At 47.6% G+C, this 22,630-nt stretch overlaps 1 protein-coding gene across 2 annotated transcripts in view; it reads right to left on the minus strand.

The window, feature by feature from the left end:
- The window catches only part of ASAH1 (N-acylsphingosine amidohydrolase 1), a 64,723-nt gene that overhangs the window by 29,113 nt on the left and 12,980 nt on the right, over positions 1-22,630 (minus strand). For both annotated transcript variants that reach the window (XM_073583654.1, XM_073583655.1), the window contains 4 exons: positions 20,962-21,040; positions 16,133-16,207; positions 16,002-16,047; positions 711-855 (listed from right to left, as the gene is read on the minus strand). In XM_073583654.1, the coding sequence (XP_073439755.1) occupies positions 711-855; positions 16,002-16,047; positions 16,133-16,207; positions 20,962-21,040 (345 nt within the window). The remainder of the gene's footprint in view (positions 1-710; positions 856-16,001; positions 16,048-16,132; positions 16,208-20,961; positions 21,041-22,630) is intronic.

The raw sequence follows: 22,630 nt of genomic DNA on the forward strand, positions 1-22,630 counted from the left end.
AAGGAGCGGCATCTTTATTTTCACTATTTTTAAGGAAAAAAAAAAAAAGAAAAAATTTAATTTATGAGTTTCCCAAGGTTACTTCAATCTGCGATCATTTGATCCATTCTTCTATAGGAAACTACCATTATGCCCAGCCAGTGTGCAGGACACGGATAGCCGCCATGAGGGCCTTAAACAAGCTCCCAGCTGTCAGGGCAGCCATTAGCAAACCACAATTGTTGACAAGAAAAGAGTGGGGAAACAGATGCCGGAACGTCCACAACTCTGATTGTGTGCCTTAAAAGCAATTATCAGTGACTAACAGACGTTTAAAAGGGGATAAACAGCAGCAATCAGAGCTCACTCTAGACACTGCTGTTACCAGATATCACATATATAACACAGCCGGCATCCGTCAGGTATGGAGCAGCCTCAGCGGTAAAGGTGTAAAGTGACTATCTGATCCTCTGGATAAAATGTTCTGGCAGTGGTCTTCTCTCCTCTACCCTTCCACAACCCTTGAATGTTCAGCTGCGCCCAGTGTGCCATCTAATGTATATGGTCCCTGATTAAGATATGGCATTATACACAGTATCCTATGGCCCCTGATTAGGAAAACCAGTCGCGAGGACAGTCACACAGCATACACATACACACACGCAGAAACATCTGCCTCCTAGATCACACTGAGAAAAATACATGGAGACATAAGTGTAACAGTTACTTACCGGTTTCAGTCCAGTTAACATTCCAACATATCCAGCAAAGCTTGTGGACAAGAAAACAGTTTTGTTGTTTCGTTGGAAATTCACGTTGACAACTAAAGGTCTTAGCAGCTCAGTGACCATCCACGAATTATTCTTCACATCCCACCTAAATAACAAGGAATGAGAAAAGTAAAACATTATAGAGAATGTATGGTGAATAGAAATAACGCCATGAGCCGACTCACAAATCCTGGAGGCACAGTACAGTTAATTGTGCACAGAACTGAACCCGCTGCCCATGGAAAGGCACAAACTGACCGATCGGCGGGAGATCCACATACATACAGCCCAATAAGCACTGGGGCTTAACATCCTGCCCACACAAGTGGAATAGTATTGCGCAATTACAGCGATACCAGACACATGTGATTTTTTGCTTTTTTTTTACTGGTGGATAAAAGTTCTGATGTTTGCTCTGATGAATAAATACCGTTTGGTTTGTGTCGCCACTTTCTCAGATCGTACATTTTTATTTTTACATTGACGCAGTTATATAAAGGCTTGGTTTTTTTTTTTTTTTTAGTTTTTTGTGTTAATAAAGCTAGATTTGTATAGGTTTTGTGAGCTGTAGTTAACATTATTAACGGTTTGGGGTTACATAAGACATTCATAGCTTTTATTGTGTTTTGGGGGGGTGGTGGAGACATATACCATTGAAAACAAGGACATTCTGGCATTTTGATTCTTTTTTTTGCTTGAAAGGCATCTTCTGTATAGTTTCAATTATTTTATATATTAAACTTTTGCAGACTTGGCAATACTGACTAGGTTTATTATTTGTTTTTCTTTATTTTTAAAAAAGGAAAAAAGTGGAAGATTTTAATTTTATTTATTTTAACCCCTTTCCTACAATGGACGTACTATTCCGTCCATGTGACCTGGGACCTAAGTCCCAAGGACGGAACAGTACGTCTACTGAGATCAGCGGCGCTCACGTGGTGTGCAGTGGTACCGGCCGGGTGTCAGCTGATCATCACAGCTGACACCCGGCACAATGTGTCAGGGGTGGTCACGGACCGCCCCCGACACGTTAACCCCTTACACACCGCGATCAAACACGATCGCGGTGTACCGGGGGTTAATGGGAAGCATCGGCAGGGAGGGGGCTCCCTCCGTGCTTCCCTGAGCGCAATGCGCAATGTGCAGCGCTGCTGCGGGGGTCTCTTTCCCTACAGGTCCCCGGATCCAATATGGCGACGAGGACCTTCGGGGGCCTGCAGGGAGCCGACTTCCTCAGTGCCTGCAAAGCGCAGGCATGAGGAAGTCTGCGTCTATGCCTGTGACAGATCGCTGATCTATCACAGTGATCTGTGATGTGACAGATCAGCGATCTGTCACAGGACAGTGATGTCCCCCCTGGGACAACCTAATAAAGTAAAAAAAAAAAAAAAAAAAAAAAAAAAAAAAAAAAAAAAAAAAAAAAAAAAAAAATCGCTAAATTAAAAAAAGAAAATATTCCCTAATAAATTCGTTTTTTGGAAATAAAAAAATAAAAATAAAAGTGCACATATTTGGTATCTCCGCATCCGTAACGACCTGCCCTATAAAACTGTCCCATTAGTTAACCCCTTTAGCAAACCCCTTAAAAAATAAAAAATGAAGCAAAAAATAAATGATTTATTATCATACAGCCGAACAAAAAGTGCAACAACGCACGATCAAAAAGACGCATATAAATATCCATGGTACCGCTGAAAACGTCATCTTGTCCCGCAAAAAACGAGCCGCCATACAGCATCATCAGTGAAAAAATAAAAAAAAAAAGTTATAGCTCACAGAATAAAGCGATGCAAAAAGAATTTTTTATATAAAATTGTTTTCATTGCATAAAAGCTCCAAAACATAAAAAAAGACCTAAATGAGGTATCGCTGTAACCGTACTGACCCGAAGAATAAAACAGGATTTTTGGGTTGCTTACCGTAAAATCTGTTTCTCGCAGCCTTCATTGGGGGACACAGAGACCATGGGTGTACGCTGCTGCCACTAGGAGGCTGACACTATGCACAAAAAAAGGGTTAGCTCCTCCTCCGCAGTGTACACCCCACCGACCGGCAGGAAATTCCTCAGTTAGTGAGAAAGCAGTAGGAGAAGTAACAGAATAGATTGAAAAACAGAACAGACAACTCAACTGTAAATAACCAACAAACATAAGAACAGGAGTTGCAGAACATGGGAGGGTGCTGTGTCCCCCAATGAAGGCTCCGAGAAACAGATTTTACGGTAAGCAACCCAAAAATCCTGTTTTCTCGTTCGCCTTATTGGGGGACACAGAGACCATGGGACGTCCCAAAGCAGTCCCTGGGGCGGGAAAGCAAACTTCCATCAGGCCTGCGGACTCACCACCGCTGCCTCCAGAATCCTTCTACCTAGGCTGGCATCCGCCGGAGCATAGGTGTGGACCTTGTAGAATTTCACAAATGTGTGAACCGATGACCAGGTTGCAGCTTCGGCACGGAGGAGCCGTATGAGCCACTCCTTGAAGGAAGGTCTTGACCTGAGGACGGGAGGTCAACGTCTTCTGAAATAAAATGGAGAGCGCCGAAACTTGACTTTTTAAAGAGCTGAGGGCCAAGGCCTGCATCAAGCCCTGCCTGAAGAAACGCCAGGACAGAAGGGAGCGAAAAATGCATGGGCGGAATGTCGTTGGACTCGCACCAAGTGAAATAGGCCTTCCAGGTACGGTAATAAATTTTGGAAGACGATGGCTTTCTGGCCCGGATCATAGTATGAATAACTCGATCCGAAAAGCCTGATCGCTTCAAAACCTCGGTTTCAACAGCCACGCCGTTAAATTGAGTGGCCGAGAATAGGAGTGGCAAATCGGACCTTGAGACAGCAGATCTACCCTGTCTGGAAGCTTCCAGGGGGCGTCCGCGAGAAGGTTGACGATGTCCGTGAACCAAGCCCTTCTGGGCCAATTCGGGGCGATGAGTGACTGGAATTCCTTCCGCCTTGATTTTCTTCAACAGCCTGGGAAGAAGAGGCAGAGGAGGGAATAGGTAGGGGGAGCTTGAACTGCGACCAAGGAATGGCCAGAGCGCTGGCGCCCACTGCGAGAGGATCTCGAGCCCTGGATACAAACTGTGGGACTTTCCTGTTGAGGCGAGAAGCTAGCAGGTCTACGTCCGGGGTTCCCCAACGACGGCAAAGCTGAAGAAATACCTCCGGACGTAGGGACCACTCTCCCGCCACGAGACCCTCGCGGCTGAGAAAATCGGCGGCCCAGTTGTCCACGTCGGGAATGTGCACCGCGGATATTGCCGGGACTGAAAGCTCTGCCCAATGAAGAATATTGGACACTTCTACCAGGGCTGAGACACTCCGTGTCCCCCCCTGGCGGTTGACATATGCCACCGCTGTGGCATTGTCTGTCTGAATCCGGATAGGCAGGCCCTTGAGAAGCCTCTCCCAGTGAACAAGAGACAGATAAATCGCTCGTATCTCGAGGACGTTGATCGACAGAGCTGACTCCTGAATCGACCATCGACCGTGAACAGTGTGACTGCGGAACACTGCCCCCGGCCGAGGAGGCTGGCATCCGTTGTCACAATCTGCCAGTGAATGGGAAGGAATGACCGTCCTAGGGAGATGAGACGAGACATCAGCCACCAATTGAGGGACTGCTTGACCCGGTATGAAAGACGAAATGGGCGGTCCAGGGAAAGAACAGACCTGTTCCACCGAGACAGTATGGCGTGTTGGAGGGGTCTGGAGTGAAATTGGGCAAAGGGAACCGCCTCTGTCGCTGCCACCATCTTTCCCAGGACTTTCATGGTTGTCCGGAGAGATGGAAGTCGTAAGATATGCAGCGCTCGCACATCCCGCTGCAGGGAGAAAATCTTTTCTTGTGGGAGAAAACCTTCGATAGACGAGTGCCGAACAATAGACCCAGAAACACAAGACGTTGTGTCGGAAAAAGGCAGGACTTCCTTTTGTTGATGAGCCACCCGAAAATGGACAGGGTGTCGAAGACGATGGTAAGATTTTGGCGAGCTTGATGAAAGGATGGAGCTTCGATCAGAATGTCGTCGAGGTACGGAAAAAGAACGAGACCTTTGATTCTCAACAAGGCCATCAACGCTGCCATGATCTTCGTAAATACTCTGGGTGCGGTGGTGAGATCGAACGGCAGTGCAACGAATTGGTAATGTTCCTGGCGAATCGCAGGAATTTCTGCTGGCCGGAGAATATGGGAACATGTAGATAGGCATCTTGAATGTCTATTTAACACATGAACTCCTGCGTCTCCATGGAAGCGATTACCGACCAGAGACTCCATTCGGAAATGACGCAGTCGGACTGTCTTGTTGAGTAACTTAAGGTCCAAGATGGGGCGAACTGTACCTTTTTTTTTTTTTGGTACCACTAACAGGTTTGAGTAAAACCCTGTGAACCGTTCTGACTCGGGGACGGGCACGATCACTCCGGAAGTGAAGTTGTCTGCCGTATTGAAACGGTGGAATGTCCGGAAGGGCCGAAACTGACGTTTTAGCGGAGGTCTGCGAGGCTTGGACTGAGGGAGGAGGGAACTCGTGCCTCCAGTGGCGTCCTTAATAATCTGATCCATCTGGGATCCGAAGAGACGCGCTCCCTGAAAAGGCAGATTGGTAAGAGACTTATTTGAATTCAAATCCGCCTGCCAAGCCTTGAGCCAAATTGTACGTCGGATTGCCACAACGCTGCTTGACGCCTGAACTGCGCAAGACGCGGCATCCAAGGAGGCAGAGAGCAGATAATCCCCTGCATGGGAGATCTGGTTGGCCAGTTCGGCCAATTGCTCTGGTTGGGCCTTACCTAGGATGCCCTTGCAGAGATCCTCTGCCCAAGTGGTTATGGCCTTCGCTACCCAAGAGGAAGCGAAGGCTGGGCTTAGCACCGCTGCAGCCGCTTTGTATGCTTTGCTAAGGATTCTATAATCCTATCATTCGAATCCTTTAGTGACGCCACACCTGAAATCGGGAGGACCGTGCTGTTAGACAGTCTGGACACGGGTGCGTCTACCGAGGGGGAAGCAGACCAGTTGTTGGTGAGCTCCTTGGCAAACGGGTACAGCACGCCGAGGCGCTTCCCTCTTTGAAGGCTCCTGGTTGGATTTTCTCTTTCCCTGGTAAGGATCTTGCCAAACTCAGAGTGGGAGGCGAAGATCCTGGAAGGTGTTTCTGCCCATCTGAACTAAACCTTCTGTTCTGAGGATTTCGCAGGGGAGTCTGAGATTTCGAAGGTGTGGTTAATCGCAGCAATGAGGTTCTCTACAGTAACCTTCATGTCCGCGTCCAGCTCTAAGATCCCTTCGGATGACACATCCGAGAACGCTTCACCTGACTCGGGTCAGGAGGCCCGGGAGGGCGACTGCTGGGAAGGACTATGTGGGGATGTGAGGCCAGGAGGGGATCCCGGCCGGAGATCCTGTCTGGGCCTTTTGCGGCTTTTGCTGGCTGGCTCAGATGGAGCTTCATGTGACCTGCTGGACCCTACAGAAGTGTCCAGGGGCAACTTATCAAGGACGGCTACTATGGACCGAGACACCCTGGTGAGGCCTGCCACAGATTGTGAAAGAGACGCGGCCCAACCAGGAATGGGGGGTTCGCTTTCACGTGGCGCAATAGGCGGCTCCTGGACGGAGTCATGCTGAATGGGATTGCTGCAGTCCAGGCAGAGGGGTGGGGGCAGGCGGACGGCCACGCTCAGCCTTAGAGTTAGGATAATGAAGGAGAAAAGAAGAAACCTGCGGAAATGCTGGAAGGTTGGGGGACAGAAGGCAGAGAAGGGTGTCAGTCTGCAGTTGCAGAGCTACTCACGATGCGGTGTCCCCAACGGTGCTGATACACGGCTCGTCTGAAGATGCAGGGCCCCAGCAGAGGAGAACGTGGAATCCCTCTGTGTCCGGCTGACAGGCTGATAAAATGGCGGCAGCCTGAGGGAACCAGGATAAACGCGCGCCTTCAAACGAAGAAGATGGGCGGAGCTAGCTGCTGAGGCAAAGAGGGTACCGCCCGCTGCCCACCGCAGGCTCTGAGAGGCGGTGGGTGGTCCTAGAACGGGCGGGAGAGAAGCCCGCCTATGAGAGAGAGAGAGCGGGGGGCGTGGCCGCGACGTCAGAGAAGGCCCGAAATGAAGCCGGGGACTAAATTAATGGCGACGGCCGCCTGTCAGCGCGGGGCGGCGCAGAGGTCTCGCAGCGTCGCCGCGGCCACCTCCCTACCTATCACCTGGATCCCCTGCCGAACGCCGAAGAAAGAAGGAGGTGGAGAGGCATAGAACAAGGCCCGCGCAACAGCTGGGGCCCGTACGAATGCGGCGGCCGCCGGGAGGCACGGGCGGCGCAGAGACTCCACAGTACTCCCTCGGCGACCGCTCCCAAGAATCCTAAAACCGCCAGGGGGCCGCGTCTTGGACTGCATACTCACCTCCGTTTGCAATAAAGGTACCTGATATATCCCACGCTGTCTGCGTCTTTGTGGTATCCGCGCCTCATCCGACCGACAGGCTCTGGTAGGTGAGTGGGTGGAAGGCGGGGGGCGAGGACTCTCCTGATCGCTGGCACGCACCTGTGCTAAGCTGTGGTCCCGCCACTGAGAGCTATGAGGATACGGGGTGGCAGTACACGCCGTACTCAGTCTCTTGTGGGAGTACAGTAGTGACCATTCACACTGTATCCCTCCGGAAACCTGAAAAGGAACGACGCACATCGAGGTAGATATGGGTCTAATTAAAGACCCGTGTCCACCTCCTACTGACACTAAGCTAAACTGAGGAATTTCCTGCCGGTCGCTGGGGTGTACACTGCGGAGGAGGAGCTAACCATTTTTTTGTGCATAGTGTCAGCCTCCTAGTGGCAGCAGCGTACACCCATGGTCTCTGTGTCCCCCAATAAGGCGAACGAGAAAAGGAGATTTTTGTGTACTCACCGTAAAATCTCTTTCTCTTAGCCTTTAATTGGGGGACACAGAACCGTGGGTGTTATGCTGCTGTCCACTAGGAGGCGACACTATGCATAATCTGAAAAAGATTAACTTTGGCTCCTCCTCTGCAGTATACACCCCTGGACGGAGTCAGCCTTCTCCAGTTTTGTGCCAAAGCATAAGGAGGAACGTAACCAAATAACATAACCATGCCTGTAAGAAGGCTACTATGTACGAGCTCAAAGAACAATATGAGAACTCAACAGTAAACAATGGCCCGTAAGGGCAACAGGGTGGGAGCTGTGTCCCCCAATTAAAGGCTAAGAGAAAGATTTTACGGTGAGTACACAAAAATCTCCTTTACTCTGTCGCCTAATTGGGGGACACAGAAACGTGGGACGTCCCAAAGCAGTCCCTGGGTGGGAAGCAGTGGACGAATATTGTGTTGACAGTTCCCTAGACTTGGGGTACTGCCGCCTGCAGAACCAGTCTACCCAGGCTCGCATCCGCTGAGGACTGGGTATGAACACTGTAGTGTTTCGTAAACGTGTGTAGGCTAGTCCAAGTGGCCGCCTTACACACTTGTTGTGCCGAAGCCTGATGCCGAATGGCCCAGGAGGCCCCTACTGCCCGTGTAGAGTGTGCCGTGATACCGGCCGGAAGAGGGGAACTGTTAAGTCGGTTGGCCTCATGTATGGTGGACTAGATCCACCTGGCAAGGGTAGCCTTGGAAGCCGGCAACCCCTTGCGACTACCTTCCGGAAGAATGAAGAGGGAATCAGATTTCCGGAAAGGTGCAGTCCTGGACAGGTAAATCCGCAATGCTCTGACGAGGTCAAGCGTATGCAGAGCCTTCTCCACTCTATGAACCGGGACCGGGCAAAGGGAAGGCAGTGAAATCTCCTCATTAAGGTGAAAGTTGGACACAACCTTCGGAAGGAAGGATGGTACCGTGCGGAGAAACACCTTGTCCTGGTGAAAGGCTAGGAAAGGCCGTCTGCATGAAAGTGCTGACAATTCCGACACTCTGCGTAACGAGGTGATCGCCACTAGAAAAACCACTTTGAGACAGAATGGAAAGTGGAACTCCTCTAAGAGGTTCGAAGGGTGGAGCTTGCAGTGCTGTCAGGACCAGATTGAGGTCCCACGTATCCAGCAGACGTTTGTAGGGAGGAACCAATCGGGGAAACTCCCTGGATGAAAGTCCTTACTTGCGGTTTAATAGCAATGCGCTTTTGAAAAAGGACTGAAAGCGCCAACACCTGACTCTTAAGCGAACTTAAGGATAGCTTGGCATCTAGGCCCGATTGAAGAAAACCTAGTACCTTCGGGAGGGAATAAGGGAGTGGGACTTGTCCATGAGATTCGCACCAAGAAAAGAAAGCTCTCCAGGTACGATAATAGAGCTTGGCGGAGGCAGGCTTCCTTGCCCTGATCATAGTTGCAATGACAGCCGGTGAAAAACCTGCCTGGGTTAGAATCCAGGTTTCAAGGGCCATGCCGTCAAATTGAGAGCCCCTGAATTCTGGTGGAAGAACGGACCTTGAGACAGAAGGTCATGACGGTCGGGTAGACGCCAGGGGGCGTCTGCCGTAAGTTGGACGATGTCGGCGTACCATGTACGTCTGGGCCAGTCTGGCGCGATGAGGATGGTCGGAACTCCCTCTTGCTTGATCTTCCTCACGACCCTGGCGATTAGGGGGAGGGGTGGAAAAATGTACAGGAGTCGGAACTGGGACCAGTCCTGGACCAGGGCATCCGCTCCGAGCGACCGCGGGTCGTGTGTCCTGGCCATGAAATTGGGGACCTTGGTATTGAGATGGGATGCCATTAGGTCCACCTCCGGGGTTCCCCAGCGTTAACAGATCTGGTAAAAAATCTCGGGGTGGAGAGACCACTCCCCCGAGTCCATTCCTTGCCTGCTGAGGAAGTCGGCTTCCCAGTTTTCTACACCCGGAATGTGTACCGCAGAAAGTACCGACCTCGTGTCTTCCGCCCAGCGGAGGATATGAGCCACTTCTCTCATCGCCTGGGCGCTGCGGGTCCCGCCTTGGTGGTTCACGTATGCCACAGCCGTGGCATTGTCCGACTGTATCCGAATGTGCGAGGCTGCAAGCAAATGATGAAAGGCTCTCAGTGCCAAGAGGATGGCCCTGATTTCCAGAACATTGATGGGCAATGTCACTTCCCTCGGTGACCACTTGCCCTGTGCCCTGTGATGTAGGTGCACCGCCCCCCAGCCTGTCAGGCTTGCATCGGTAGTCAGGATCTTCCATTGTCCTGAGAGGAATGGCTTCCCTCGTGTAAGCGAGGTTGGTTTGAGCCACCAATGCAGGGACCTCCTGGTTGATGACGTCAACCTGAACTCCCTGTCGAGGTAGAAGGGGTTCCTGTCCCAAGATCTGAGTATGGCTAGTTGAAGGACCCTGAGGTGAAACTGGGCAAATGGCATTGCCTCTATTGCTGCTGCCATCCGGCTGAGGACTCTCATGGCAAACCGGAGAGATCGAGGAGGACTGCGAAGGAGTGTGCGAACTCCCAGACGGATGGCCAGTGTCTTGTCCTTGGGAAGGAGCACCAGGCCCCTGGCAGTGTCGAATACCATTCCCAGGAATGTTAGAGTCCGAGTTGGGATAGTCGACGATTTCTGTAGGTTGACTAGCCACCCCAGGCGACTCAGAGTGTCTAGTGTGATTGAGACACTGACCTCGCAGTCTTTGAAAGTGGGAGACTTGATGAGGAGGTCGTCCAGGTACGGGACGACTAGGATGCCTCTTGAGTGCAGGACGTCCATGGTGGCCGCCATGACTTTGGTGAACGTTCTTGGAGCCGTGGCGAGTCCGAACGGAAGGGCGACAAACTGGTAGTGGTTTTGGTTGACCGCGAACCTGAGAAACCTTTGGTGGGCGGGAGCAATTGGTATGTGGAGATACGCATCCTGTATGTCTATGGAGGCGAGGTATTCTCCCTGGTCCATGGATGCAATGATGGACCGGAGGGACTCCATGCGGAAATGACGGACCCGTACGTAATTGTTGAGCTGTTTTAGGTCCAGTATGGGTCGGACACCACCTCCTTTCTTGGGGGACTACGAACAAATTTGAGTAGAATCCTCGGAATCTCTCGTTCGCGGGAACAGGCACCACAACTCCTGATTGAAGGAGAGAGGAAACCGCTTGGTGGAAAGCACGAGCCTTTTCTGGTGGTGTTGGAGGAATAGAAAGGAAGAACCGGTTCGGTGGAACGGAAGTGAACTCTATCTTGTATCCGGAAGACACTATTTCCCTGACCCACCTGTCTTCTGTAATAGGCAGCCAGACTTGCTGAAAGAGTAAAAGTCGGCCGCCTACTGGTGGGGTGTCTTCCGGAGGTCGCTAGTCATGATGAAGCGAAGTTCTGAGGTTTTCCTCCCTTGGGTTTCGCTTGGCCTGCTTTCGACTGCCAAGCCCTGTCCGGTCGCTGCTGCGTCCGTGGGTTGTCCCTGCGTGGAGAACGGTTACGGTTTTGCACTGGGCGCGAAACGGACCAGCCCGAGGAATTCCGAAAGGATCGGAATCGCGTCTGGTTTCTTCGTTTAAACGTGCGTTTCGGTTTTAGTTGAGGGAGAGAGGTACTCTTACCCCCAGTGGCATTGGCTATCACGGTGTCCAACTTTTCGTCGAAAAGTCTTCCAGTAAAATACGGAAGTCGCGTGAGGGACTTCTTTGATGCCGCATCCGCTTTCCATTCTCGCAGCCAGAGGATGCGTCGGATCGTGATGGCGTTTGATGCTATTCCCGCTACACCTCTGGCGGAATCCAGGGCTGCATGAATCACATAGTCTGCTACCACTGCTATCTGGACCGCTTGGTCCGAGAGCTCAGGATTTGAAGCCTGAAGACCCTCCTGTTGTTTTTTGGCCCAAGCCAGGATGGCCTTGGCTGCCCAAACTGAAGCAAACGCAGGGCCCAGAGAGGCGCCTGCCGCTTCGAAAATAGAACGAGCCATACGTTCTACTTGCCGGTCTGCTGTGTCCCTGAGGGTTGAGCTATCCGGCAGATAGAGTAAAGTCTGCGCTGCTAGCCTAGAAACCGGAGGGTCCACTTCAGGTGGATCTGTCCATTGTTTGGTGTCTTTCTGTGGGAAGGGGTACTTCGCTTCCAAATATTCGCGATTAGCGAATTTTTTCTCAGGCTGCGCAAACTGTTTGGTAAGTATTTTCTCAAACTCATGGTGATTAGGGAAGACCTTAGGTGGTTTCTGAACACTTTCGAAGCAAATCCTATGTTCTGGGACTTCCGGGGCCGACCCTGGAATTTTTAGCACCCGATGAATGGCAGAAATTATGTCCTCAACTAGCGCTGTATTGCTAGGGGAGAGAAGGTACCACGGACCTGACCGTTTCGTTATCTGAGTCGGAGTCACAGATGCCCTCCGAATCCTGTGCCTCGCTAAGGTGATCCCTGGAGGGCGACCTGGGGCGGGGGTCTTCTGTGGTGGGGGATCCCTGTGGTAAATTGCACTGTCTGTCTGTGGCAGGGGACTGCCCAGGAGACCTGGATTGACGCTGTCTCTCCCTGGAGGGGGACGACCTTGTGCTATAGTGCGACTCAGGTGATCGAGACCTGTGGGTCCGCTTACGTCTGTGAGAGTCGGAAGCAGCATGTTCCTGAGACAAGCTGTCCGTTTGCTGTGTACCGTCCATAGCCGGGGCCCGACTCTGCAGAGCTTGCAGTAATGTAGCAGTTAGGTTGTCTATGGACTGTGTCATAGACTGAGACATCTGAGTTGCCCATTCCGGCGTGGCCTGTGACACTGAAGCGTCAGTAGGGACTCCCTGGGGTTCTGACCCAGAGTTCTGGATGCAGTCCCGGCAGTGCGGATACGTGCTGCCACTAGGGAGCGTGGCTTTGCAGGCTGTGCAGAATGCATAGAAACATTCCTGCCTGGTTCTCTTCCTTGAGCCCGGCATAGTGCACAGAGGCTGGCTATAAGGGATCGTACAGGGGTGGCTACGCAGAGGGAACCCACAGAGAGCCTTATAGGAAGTATAGATTCACAGCTGAGTAATGAGAACCCAGCTGTGAGCTTACCCCACCGGTGTGCCCCTAGGTCCAGCGCCGACAGATCCCAGTTCTGTGCCCCCCGGAGACCGCTGTGATGCTCCTCTCCTGGATCTCATCCAGAAAAAATGGCCACCGGGACTCTGAGGAGAGGGAGGAGGGGGCGGAGAGCTGAAAAGGGCACGCTGGGCTGTGTAAAAACACACCCTTTCTGCCTCAATCCGCCCCTTCTATGACACTCCAGCGTGTCATTTTGGTCATCCGGGGGGCGGGGAAAAGGCGGCGTCTAAATTAGAGGCCTGATGCCCAGGAGGGCTCCAGAGCGGCGCGGTAGTTCGGGGGGGGGGGAGCGGATTTGTACCAGACCCCCCCAGAATGGTCGACTGGATAGCGGTGGGGGTAGCGGTTTCTGTATGGGGGGCCTCTGAAGCGCTATGGAGCCGCTGCTGTTGCAGAGACAGGGACGCAGAAAAGCCTTGTCTCTGCTGTGCCATCCAGTCCGCACTCTCCCCCGGCCCCAACAGGATCCTTCAGCCGGCCTGGGGTCCCTGGAAGCTGCGGAATGCTGCCTGATCTCCGACCCTACCTGAGGCGTCTCAACCTAATGCTCCCTGCGGGGGATTAGGGAGGGTGCGTCTGTCACCGTCAGGGGGTCTTCATCCTCGCCTCAACCCAGACCCCTTAAAGGGGTTGGGGAAGGAGGGGGGTCTCGACCTCGAACCAGGACCCGAGGGAGCGACATGGGGAATAGCCACCTCGACCTCAACCGGGTACCCCTAATAGGGGACCGAGGAGGGAGCCATGCCAAGAGTATCGCTGGAGACCCACTTTTCTTCATCTGTATTTCCGGACGAAAAAAGGAAAAAAAACGGAAGAAAAAAGGTGTGCCTCCTTGCGACACTAAGCAAAAACTGGAGAAGGCTGACGCCGTCCAGGGGTGTATACTGCAGAGGAGGAGCCAAAGTTAATCTTTTTCAGATTATGCATAGTGTCGCCTCCTAGTGGACAGCAGCATAACACCCACGGTTCTGTGTCCCCGAATTAGGCGACAGAGTAAAGGGCTTTATCAATTTTACCGCACACGGAACGGTGTAAACGCACCCCCCAAAAGAAATTCATGAAACGCTGGTTTTTGTTCATTCTGCGACCCAAAAATCGGAATAAAAAGCGATCAAAACATGTCACGTGCCCGAAAATGGTACCAATAAAAACGTCAACTCGTCCCGCAAAAAATAAGACCTCACATGACTCGGTGGGTCAAAATATGGAAAAATTATAGCTCTCAATATGTGGTGATGCAAAAACTATTTTTACAATAAAAAGCGTCTTTTAGCGTGTGACAGCTGCCAAACATAAAACCCGCCATAAATAGTAAATCAAACCCCCCGTTATCACCCCCTTAGTTAGGGAAAAATAAAATTTTAAAAATGTATTTATTTCCATTTTCCCATTAGGCCTAGGGTTAAGGTTAGGGCTGAGATTAGGGTTAGGGGTGTGCTGGGATTAGGGTTGGAGTTAGAATTGGGGGGTCTCCACTGTTTGGGCATATCAGATGCTCTCCAAACGCAACATGGCGTCTGATCTCAATTCCAGCCAATTCTGCGTTGAAAAAGTCAAATGGTGCTCCTTCCCTTCCAAGCTCTGCCATGCACCCAAACAGTGTTTTACCCCCACATATGGGGTATCAGCCTACTCAGGACAAATTGCAAAACAACATTTGGGGTCCAATTTCTCCTGTTGCCCTTAGGAAAATAAAAAATTGGGGGCAAAAATATCATTTTTGTGGAAAAAAAATGATTTTTTATTTTCACGCCCGGGCGTTATAAACTTCTGTGAAGCACTTGGGGGTTCAAAGTGCTCACCACACATCTAGATAAGTTCCGTGGGGGGTCTAGTTTCCAAAATGTGGTCACTTGTGGGGAGTTTCAATAGTTTAGGTACATCAGGGGCTCTCCAAACGCACATGACACCCGCAGACCATTCCATCAAAGTCTGTATTCCAAAACGTCACTCCTTCCCTTCCGAGCCCCGACGTGTGCCCATACAGTAGTTTTCTCCCACATATGAGGTATCAGCGTACTCAGGAAAAATTGGACAACAACTTTTGGGGTCCAATTTCTCCTGTTACCCTTGGTAAAATAAAAAGAAATTGAACCTGAAGTATTTTTTTTGTGAAAAAGTTAAATGTTCATTTTTTTTTTTTTTTTTTTTTTTAAGTATTCAAAAAATTCCTGTGAAGCACCTGAAGGGTTAATAAACTTCTTGAATGTGGTTTTGAGCACCTTAAGGGGTGCAGTTTTTAGAATGGTGTCACTTTTGGGTATTTTCTATCATATAGACCCCTCAAAGTGGCTTCAAATGTGATGTGGTCCGTAAAAATAAAATGGTGTTGAAAAAATAAGAAATCGCTGGTCAACTTTTAACCCTTATAACTTCCTAGCAAAAAAAAAATTTTGGTTCCAAAATTGTGCTGATGTAAAGTAAATATGTGAGAAATGTTACTTAAGTTTTTTGTGTGCCATATCTCTGTGATTTAAGAGCATAAAAATTCAAAGTTGGAAAATTGCGAAATTTTCAAAATTTTTACCAAATTTCTGGGTTTTTTTCACAAATAAACACAAGTTATTTGAATGAAATTTTACCACTAACATGAAGTACAATATGTCACGAGAAAACAATGTCAGAATCACCGAGATCCATGGAAGCGTTCCAGAGTTATTACCTCATAAAGGGACAGTGGTCAGAATAGTAAAAATTGGCCCCGGGAGTTAACGTGCAAACCACCCTTGGTGGTGAAGGGTTAAACATTTCAGTTTATTTTCCAGACACCACAAGGAATTTAAATCTGTTTCTTTAATTGCTTGTTTTAAAAACTGTAATATCGCAGTACTGTTTATAGTTAAAGAGACGGTGTCCTATGAAGTCCAGCCTGCGGCAACCTAATGGCGGGCCGCCTCGGTGGTGACATGAGAAGTTGGGGTGGGCCAAACTCCTGAGTCAGCTTCATACACTGGCACCCGACATAGAACGCAATAGTACTTTCTATCTAGAAAGGCTCATCAGTTATGTGGTATGCTTGAGATGAGAGCTGAACATATGGATTGTTTGGGAATGGAATAAAAATAAATCCAAAGTTTGTCTCTTCTAAATGAGCCAGCTATTGGAGTCAATGTAGCGATATGCAGATAAATGGTACTCTATGTCAGAGATTACAATCTGTATACAGCGACGTGGAATATATTAGTCATAATGGAAAATAATGAAAAAAAACAATCATTTAACATTACCAAAAAATAAGAGCACTCACCCAAGGAATAATCCGAAATCCAGATTTCTGGCATGTATTAATTTTCCTGCACATTAAATAGACAGATATTAAAACAAAATAGTCAACAATCAGTGACGCGAGCTGTAAAAGATGCAAGAGGTGCAAATTACCGGAAGTATCCTCTGCCACCACCGATGTGCACACTGTGAACACTTCATAGAAGATGTTGAATAACATAACTTCTCCTATTACGGAAAAAAAAAGGATGTAATCATGACGAAGACTAATATTTAACAACTAGAATAAAACAAAGAAATGGGTGAGAAACTATAAAAATAAGGAACATTAACTGATTCTACGAGACTTTCAGCTCCTCAGTTGGGAAGAACTTGGCGTTTACATTGTTGTTGCTTTACAGTGTTTACTATAGGGGGTTAAATGATTTCGCACTTTGACAAATCAGACATTTAAAGAAGAAGCACCCCACCTCCTCCTGTTATGAAAGTTTTTATCCTCTTAATATATTGCAGTTATTATAAAGCACTGTGTACTTACAATTGCTCATTTTGCCTTTCTATACAGCAAATTCTTCTCTTTTCCATTAGGTCTATGGCATTACGTAATTACAAAGGACTCCCTGAATCCTTCTAAGCTCTATTTTCCTGTATGAGTCATAAGTCACTGCAAAAATCCCTGGCAGGTGAGAGGAGGTAGCAGCTGGGTCAGGAGGTGAAGAGGGGAATGATAAATGCAGGGAACAGAGACTTCCTGTTTCTACCTAGAGCCTAGAAGGATTCAACTAGTCAGTTTTTAATCACGTGATGTCATAAACCTAATTGAAGAGAAGAATTAGCTGGGTAAAAAGGCAAGATGAGCAATTGTCAGTACACAGTGCTACATAATACGATGACTGCAATATATTAAGATGCTACAAATTTGGATGGGAGACATACTTTCCCGAATGTTTTTTTTTTTTTTTATTTCTTTCTTTACTTGTAAACTGGTGAAATAGCTTGTGGTGACTAACATTTTTCATATCTTATGTATTTTTTTTAGCCCCCTTTACGATGTATATTTACATGATATGTCATGTCCCTGCCTTTGATGTTGGCTCACACGCTGAGCCCACATCTATCCAGGACACATGACAGCTAATCAGCCATCATGTGCCTTCAACAGCCGTGGGTGGAGCAGCGCTTAATCCGTGGCCGATAACCAGTTAAATCCCGCTGTCAATCACTGACAGCATGATTTAACACGTGCTGGCCAATAGCGTGTCATTCCTCCCGCTCATCAGTGCCCCTGTCATTTGATCGTGGAGTGCCAATGGGTTGCTAAGGTATGTATAGCACAAGCGATCAGGCGATTGTAGCTTCAAGTCTCTTAAGTGGAGTAAAAAGTAAAATAAAAGTTTTTAAAAATATGAAAAAAAAATTAACACAAGTTCAAATCATCCTCCTTTTACCCCATTGAAAATAAAATGAAAAGGTACATATTTGGTATTGCTACGTTCAGAAATTTCTGATGTATCAAAACATAAAACAAATAAATCTGATTGTTAAACAGCGCAACAAGAAAAAAAAAACTGAAAAGCCAGAATTACCGTATATAATCGAGTATAAGCCGAAGCACCCTAATTTTGCCACGGAAAACTGGATAAGCTTATTGACTCGAGTATAAGCCGGGTATGAATTGTCCCCTCATCCCTGTCCTAGTATGTGTGGCTCTCCCCCCTCCCAGTATGCATGGGTCAGCTCCCCCGTCCCATCCTTCTATGTGTGGCTCAGCTCCCTGTCCTCCCCCATCCTCTTCAGTGCACCCCCGTCCTGCTCTGTCATACTCACCCTCCTGTGCCATCGCTGAACGTCCCCTGTATCCTCCGTTGTCCCAGAGCTGACAGCTTCTTCTTGCATTGAGCGGTCACGTGGTACCGCTCGTTAAGGTCATAAATATGGACGCAACTCCACTCCCATAGGTGTGGCGTCCATATTCATGACCTTAATGAGCGGTACCACGTGACCGCTCAATGCAGGAGGAAGCTGCCAGACTCGGGACAATGGAGGATACAGAGGACGTTCAGCGATGGCACAGGAAGGAGAGTATGATGTCCCAGCCACGGCTCCCCCTGCCCCGCTGGTTCCTGCACAATGCCTCGTATATAAGCCGAGGGAGCATTTTCAGCACAAAAAAATGTGCTGAAAATCTTGGCTTATACACGAGTATATACGGTACGTTTTTTGACTTGTGCAAAATCGCAATCCAATAAGCGTTAATCAAAACATAGTAACTACCCTAAAATTGTACGAGTAAAAACGTCAGGGCGCAAAAAAAAAAAAAAAAAAAAAAAAAAAGGATCCCTCACTCCAGCACCATCAACCAAAAAATGAAACTGTTACAGGTCTTGGAAAATGGCGTCAAAAGTAAAAGGCATGACTACTTAAGAAGGCTGTTCCACATTATTAAGCAGCCTACATTTTTTGCCAAAATGGGAAAGAAAAATGATGTGTCGGCTGCTGAGAAGCAACAAATTGTGGAGTATTTAAGTCAAGGCATGACTGCAATCAACATTGCCAAGACACTTCATCGTGATCATCGCACAATCAAGAAGTATGTAGCTGATTCCCAGCACACACGTGTGCGTGCGGATAAGGAAAAATTGAGGACTCTTTCAAACAGGCAATTGCGTCAGGTTAAAAGAGCAGCTGCAAAAATGCCTTGTCATAGCAGCAGACAAGTTTTTGAAGCTGCTGGTGCTTCCAACGTCCCCCGAACAACAAGATGCAGGGTCCTTCAGAGGTTTGCAGCTGTGAGTAAGCCATCCTGTCGACCACCTCTATCCACTGCACACAAGCAGAAACGGCTCCAGTGGGCCAAACGATACATGAAGACTGACTTCTAAACTGTTTTGTTCACCGATGAGTGCCGTGCAACGCTTGATGGTCCAGATGGATGGAGTGGAGGATGGCTGGTTGATGGACACCCCATGAAAACACGGCTAAGGCGCCAACAAGGAGGAGGTGGAGTAATGTTTTGGGCTGGAATCATGGGGAGAGAGATTGTCGGCCCCTTTAGGATCCCTGAAGGGGTAAAGATGAACTCCATAATCTATGTGGAGTTTCTAAAACAGCACTTCCTGCCATGGTTCAAGAGGAAGAACCGTGCTTTCCGCAGCAAGATAATTTTCGTGCATGATAATGCACAGTCTCATGCTGCAAATAACACATCTGCATCTCTGGCTGCTATGGGCATAAAAGAGGGCAAACTTATGGTGTGGCCACCAGGGCTGTGGAGTCGGTAAGCCAAACCTGCGACTCAGACTCCTCAATTTCCCTTACACCGACTCCAACTCCGACTCCACGACTCCGACTCCCACACATATTGCTTATATTTAAGTGAAAAATTTATTGTAGTACAATGTGAACCTCAGACATTTAATCATTTTTATGATCCAATAATCAAGATATTTAGATAGAACAGAATATATATTGGTGTACTACCCGGTTTTCATTCTTTTTGGTACAGATACGATATGGATAGACAGATATGGATAAATGGATAGATAAAAGCAGATTAGAAATCTGCTCTGCTATTGAAAACATTATCTATGAGCTCAAAAACCTTTCAGGTGATGCAGTTTTTTAAAAAGATGATCAGCTTTTGCAGCTGAAAAACGTATCCTCAAAAAACACAGGAAAAACGCTGTGTGTGAATGTAGCCTTAGATCAGGAATAGAACAGCCATTTATAGGACATTTCATAACTTTCCCAAACTCCTATGAAAAAATATTCAGCACATCCTGCATTGAATTACTGTACCCAATTTATTATATATTTTAGGAGTCGGAGTCGCTCCATTTTATACCGACTCCACCAAAATGAGCTCCGACTCAGACTCCACGACTCCGACTCCACAGCCCTGGTGGCCACCATCTTCCCCTGACCTCAACCCCATTGAGAACCTCTGGAGCATCATCAAAAGGAGTGTCTATGATGGCGGGAGGCAGTTCACATCTAAGCAACAGCTCTGGGAGGGTATTCTGTCCACATGCAAAACAATTGAAGCACAAACCATCCAAAAACTGACAAATTCAATGGACGAGATTTCAGAAGCTTCTTTCCAACAAGGGGTCCTATGTGCAAATGTAACATCACCTAGAATAAAGGTTTGACTTGAAAACTGTTTGATTTCATTTTGTAATAAGCTGATAATGCTTATAATTTCACAATTGACCATTTTTTTGTTCAAAATAAAAATGTTGAAAACTCTGCTGTGCATAATAATTTGGAACATGCATTTTGAGCGTTTCTTATTTTTAAAAATATACTGTTTTCATAGGCAGTTTGTTCAAAAACATTGCAATTATACTAGAATATTAGATGACTGGAAAATAACAATGACTGCAATTCATATCGGTAATTTAGAGAAAATATGAAGAAATATTTATTTGCATAATAATTTGGAACACAGTGTATACACGTTTAGTATCTGCATGGTTGTACTGACCTGGAGAATCATATTAGCAGGTCAATCTTACCAGTAGTGAACATAGTTTAAAAAAAATAAATAATATATAAATAATAATAATAATAATAATAATAATAATAATTATTAACTGGGGAATTGCACTTTTCTTTAGCAATTTCACCGCACTTGGATTTTTCCTGTTTTCTAGTACACTATATAGTAAAATAAATGGTGTCATTCAAAAGTACAAATCTCCCCACAAAAAAACAGGCCCCTTATACGGTCATATTGATGAAAAAATACAAAAGTTATGGCTCTTGGAAGAAGAAGATTAAAAAAAAAAGAAAAAAAAAAAAAAAAGAAAAAATGGAAAGTAGCCCAGGTGTGAAGGGGTTAATGGACTTGGACCAGCAAATATCTCTTGTACTATGTAATACAATACTGCAGTATCTATGAAAACTGATGGACTCCTATGAGGCTCAGAACAGAGCTGCTGAAGGATATCTATTGGGTTGATCGTGCAGCTCACAGATACCTAGTGGAAGATCAGACGCTTCAGCAATTCCTTTAATTTCTTCATCAAAAGGTGGTGGAAGATTTCCAAGAAGAGCTGGCTGCAAGACAAACATGTCACACATTAGATGTCCTATATTCTGACAGTAATGCCAACCTGGTTCAGAAAACAAGATGCACTCACAGATTTGCAGCCCCCCATTGATAAAGGCAGGGGCAGCACGGGTGCAAAGCACCAATGAAACGGCCAGTCACGACTACCATTCATGGTGAGGGTGGTCATCCATTATTAGAATTGTACATTGATAAGGCTGGTGTAGGGCGCAAGTCACACCGGTACGTGTAGTGCACAGTGTCTGGCTTACAGCCCATGAGTGGTGCCCATACTATTAGATCAGAAACTATGCAATAGATCTGTAAAGGCAGATCTACTGCTGATCTGTATGGGACCCAATCTTTTTATGCACCCATAGACTTGAATGAGTGAGACTCTTCTGAAATATGGGACAAACTACTGAGTGCTGCTATTTTTTCATGCAGACTCAGTCCGTGTGAAAGAAACGTCATCTGAATGACAAATTGATTAAGATTGGTCAGTTTTCCCCTCATTAAGCACCTAGACTGAAAATATGGTTGTGTGAACTTAGTCCTAGACTATACGATCTTCTGCCTGCCGCCCATGTGACCTTATCTTTGTGCTTAGATTTCACCTTACTAGTAGAGTTGAGCGATACCGTCCGATACTTCAAAGTATCGGATCGGAATGGATCGGCCGATCTTTAAAAAAAGTATCGGTATCGCCGATTCCGATACCGGAAGTCCCATTCAAGTCTATGGGACTTCCGGTATCGGAATAAGAAAAACCCTGTTTTTGCCTTGTACAGCCTCTCTGGGGTCTGTACGGGCCTTTCGGGGGGCTGTGCCGGCCTGCCAGGGGGTCTGTGCAGGCTCCGGTGGTCTGTGCCGGCCTGCCGGGGGGGCTGTGCAGGCTCCGGGGGTCTGTGCAGGCATCGTCCGATGGGACTACAAGTCCCATCTGGCGATGCCTGCTACCATGACAGTGATTGACACATTAGCCAATGATGGGACAGTAGTAGTCCCATCATCCGGCTAATGTGTTAAATGTTAAAAAAAAAAAAAAAAAAAAAAAAAAAAATACTACATACATACTACATGCTACATACATACTACATACTACATGCATGCTACATACTACATACATGCTACATGCTACATACATACCACATATATACTACATACATACAATACATTCATACAATACATATAACATAGAGTAACATACTTACCAATACTTGTCACATTGTTCCCCGAAGCCATTGTCTTTTCCGGAATAAATATTAACATAACAAACCACAAAAATACTCACCCACGATCCGAAGCAGTCCACGAGTGTCCCACGACGATCTTGGGTAGAGAACTGCAGCATCAGATGATGCTGCCGTTCTCTACGGGCTGCAGGAATCCAATGACGGAAGGTAGGTATCCTTCCGCACTGTATTCCTCCGCCACTTAAAAAAAAAAAAGTCCCTAGTCTCACTTTATGCCATTGCTGCGTGGGAAATTCCCACACAGCAATGGCATAAAGTGAGACTAGGGACTTTTTTTTTTTTTTTTAAGTGGCGGAGGAATACAGTGCGGAAGGATACCTACCTTCCGTCATTGGATTCCTG

Source organism: Dendrobates tinctorius, unplaced genomic scaffold (assembly GCF_039654945.1).
Source record: "Dendrobates tinctorius isolate UK_male_01 unplaced genomic scaffold, ASM3965494v1 ptg000079l, whole genome shotgun sequence".
NCBI lineage: Eukaryota > Metazoa > Chordata > Amphibia > Anura > Dendrobatidae > Dendrobates > Dendrobates tinctorius.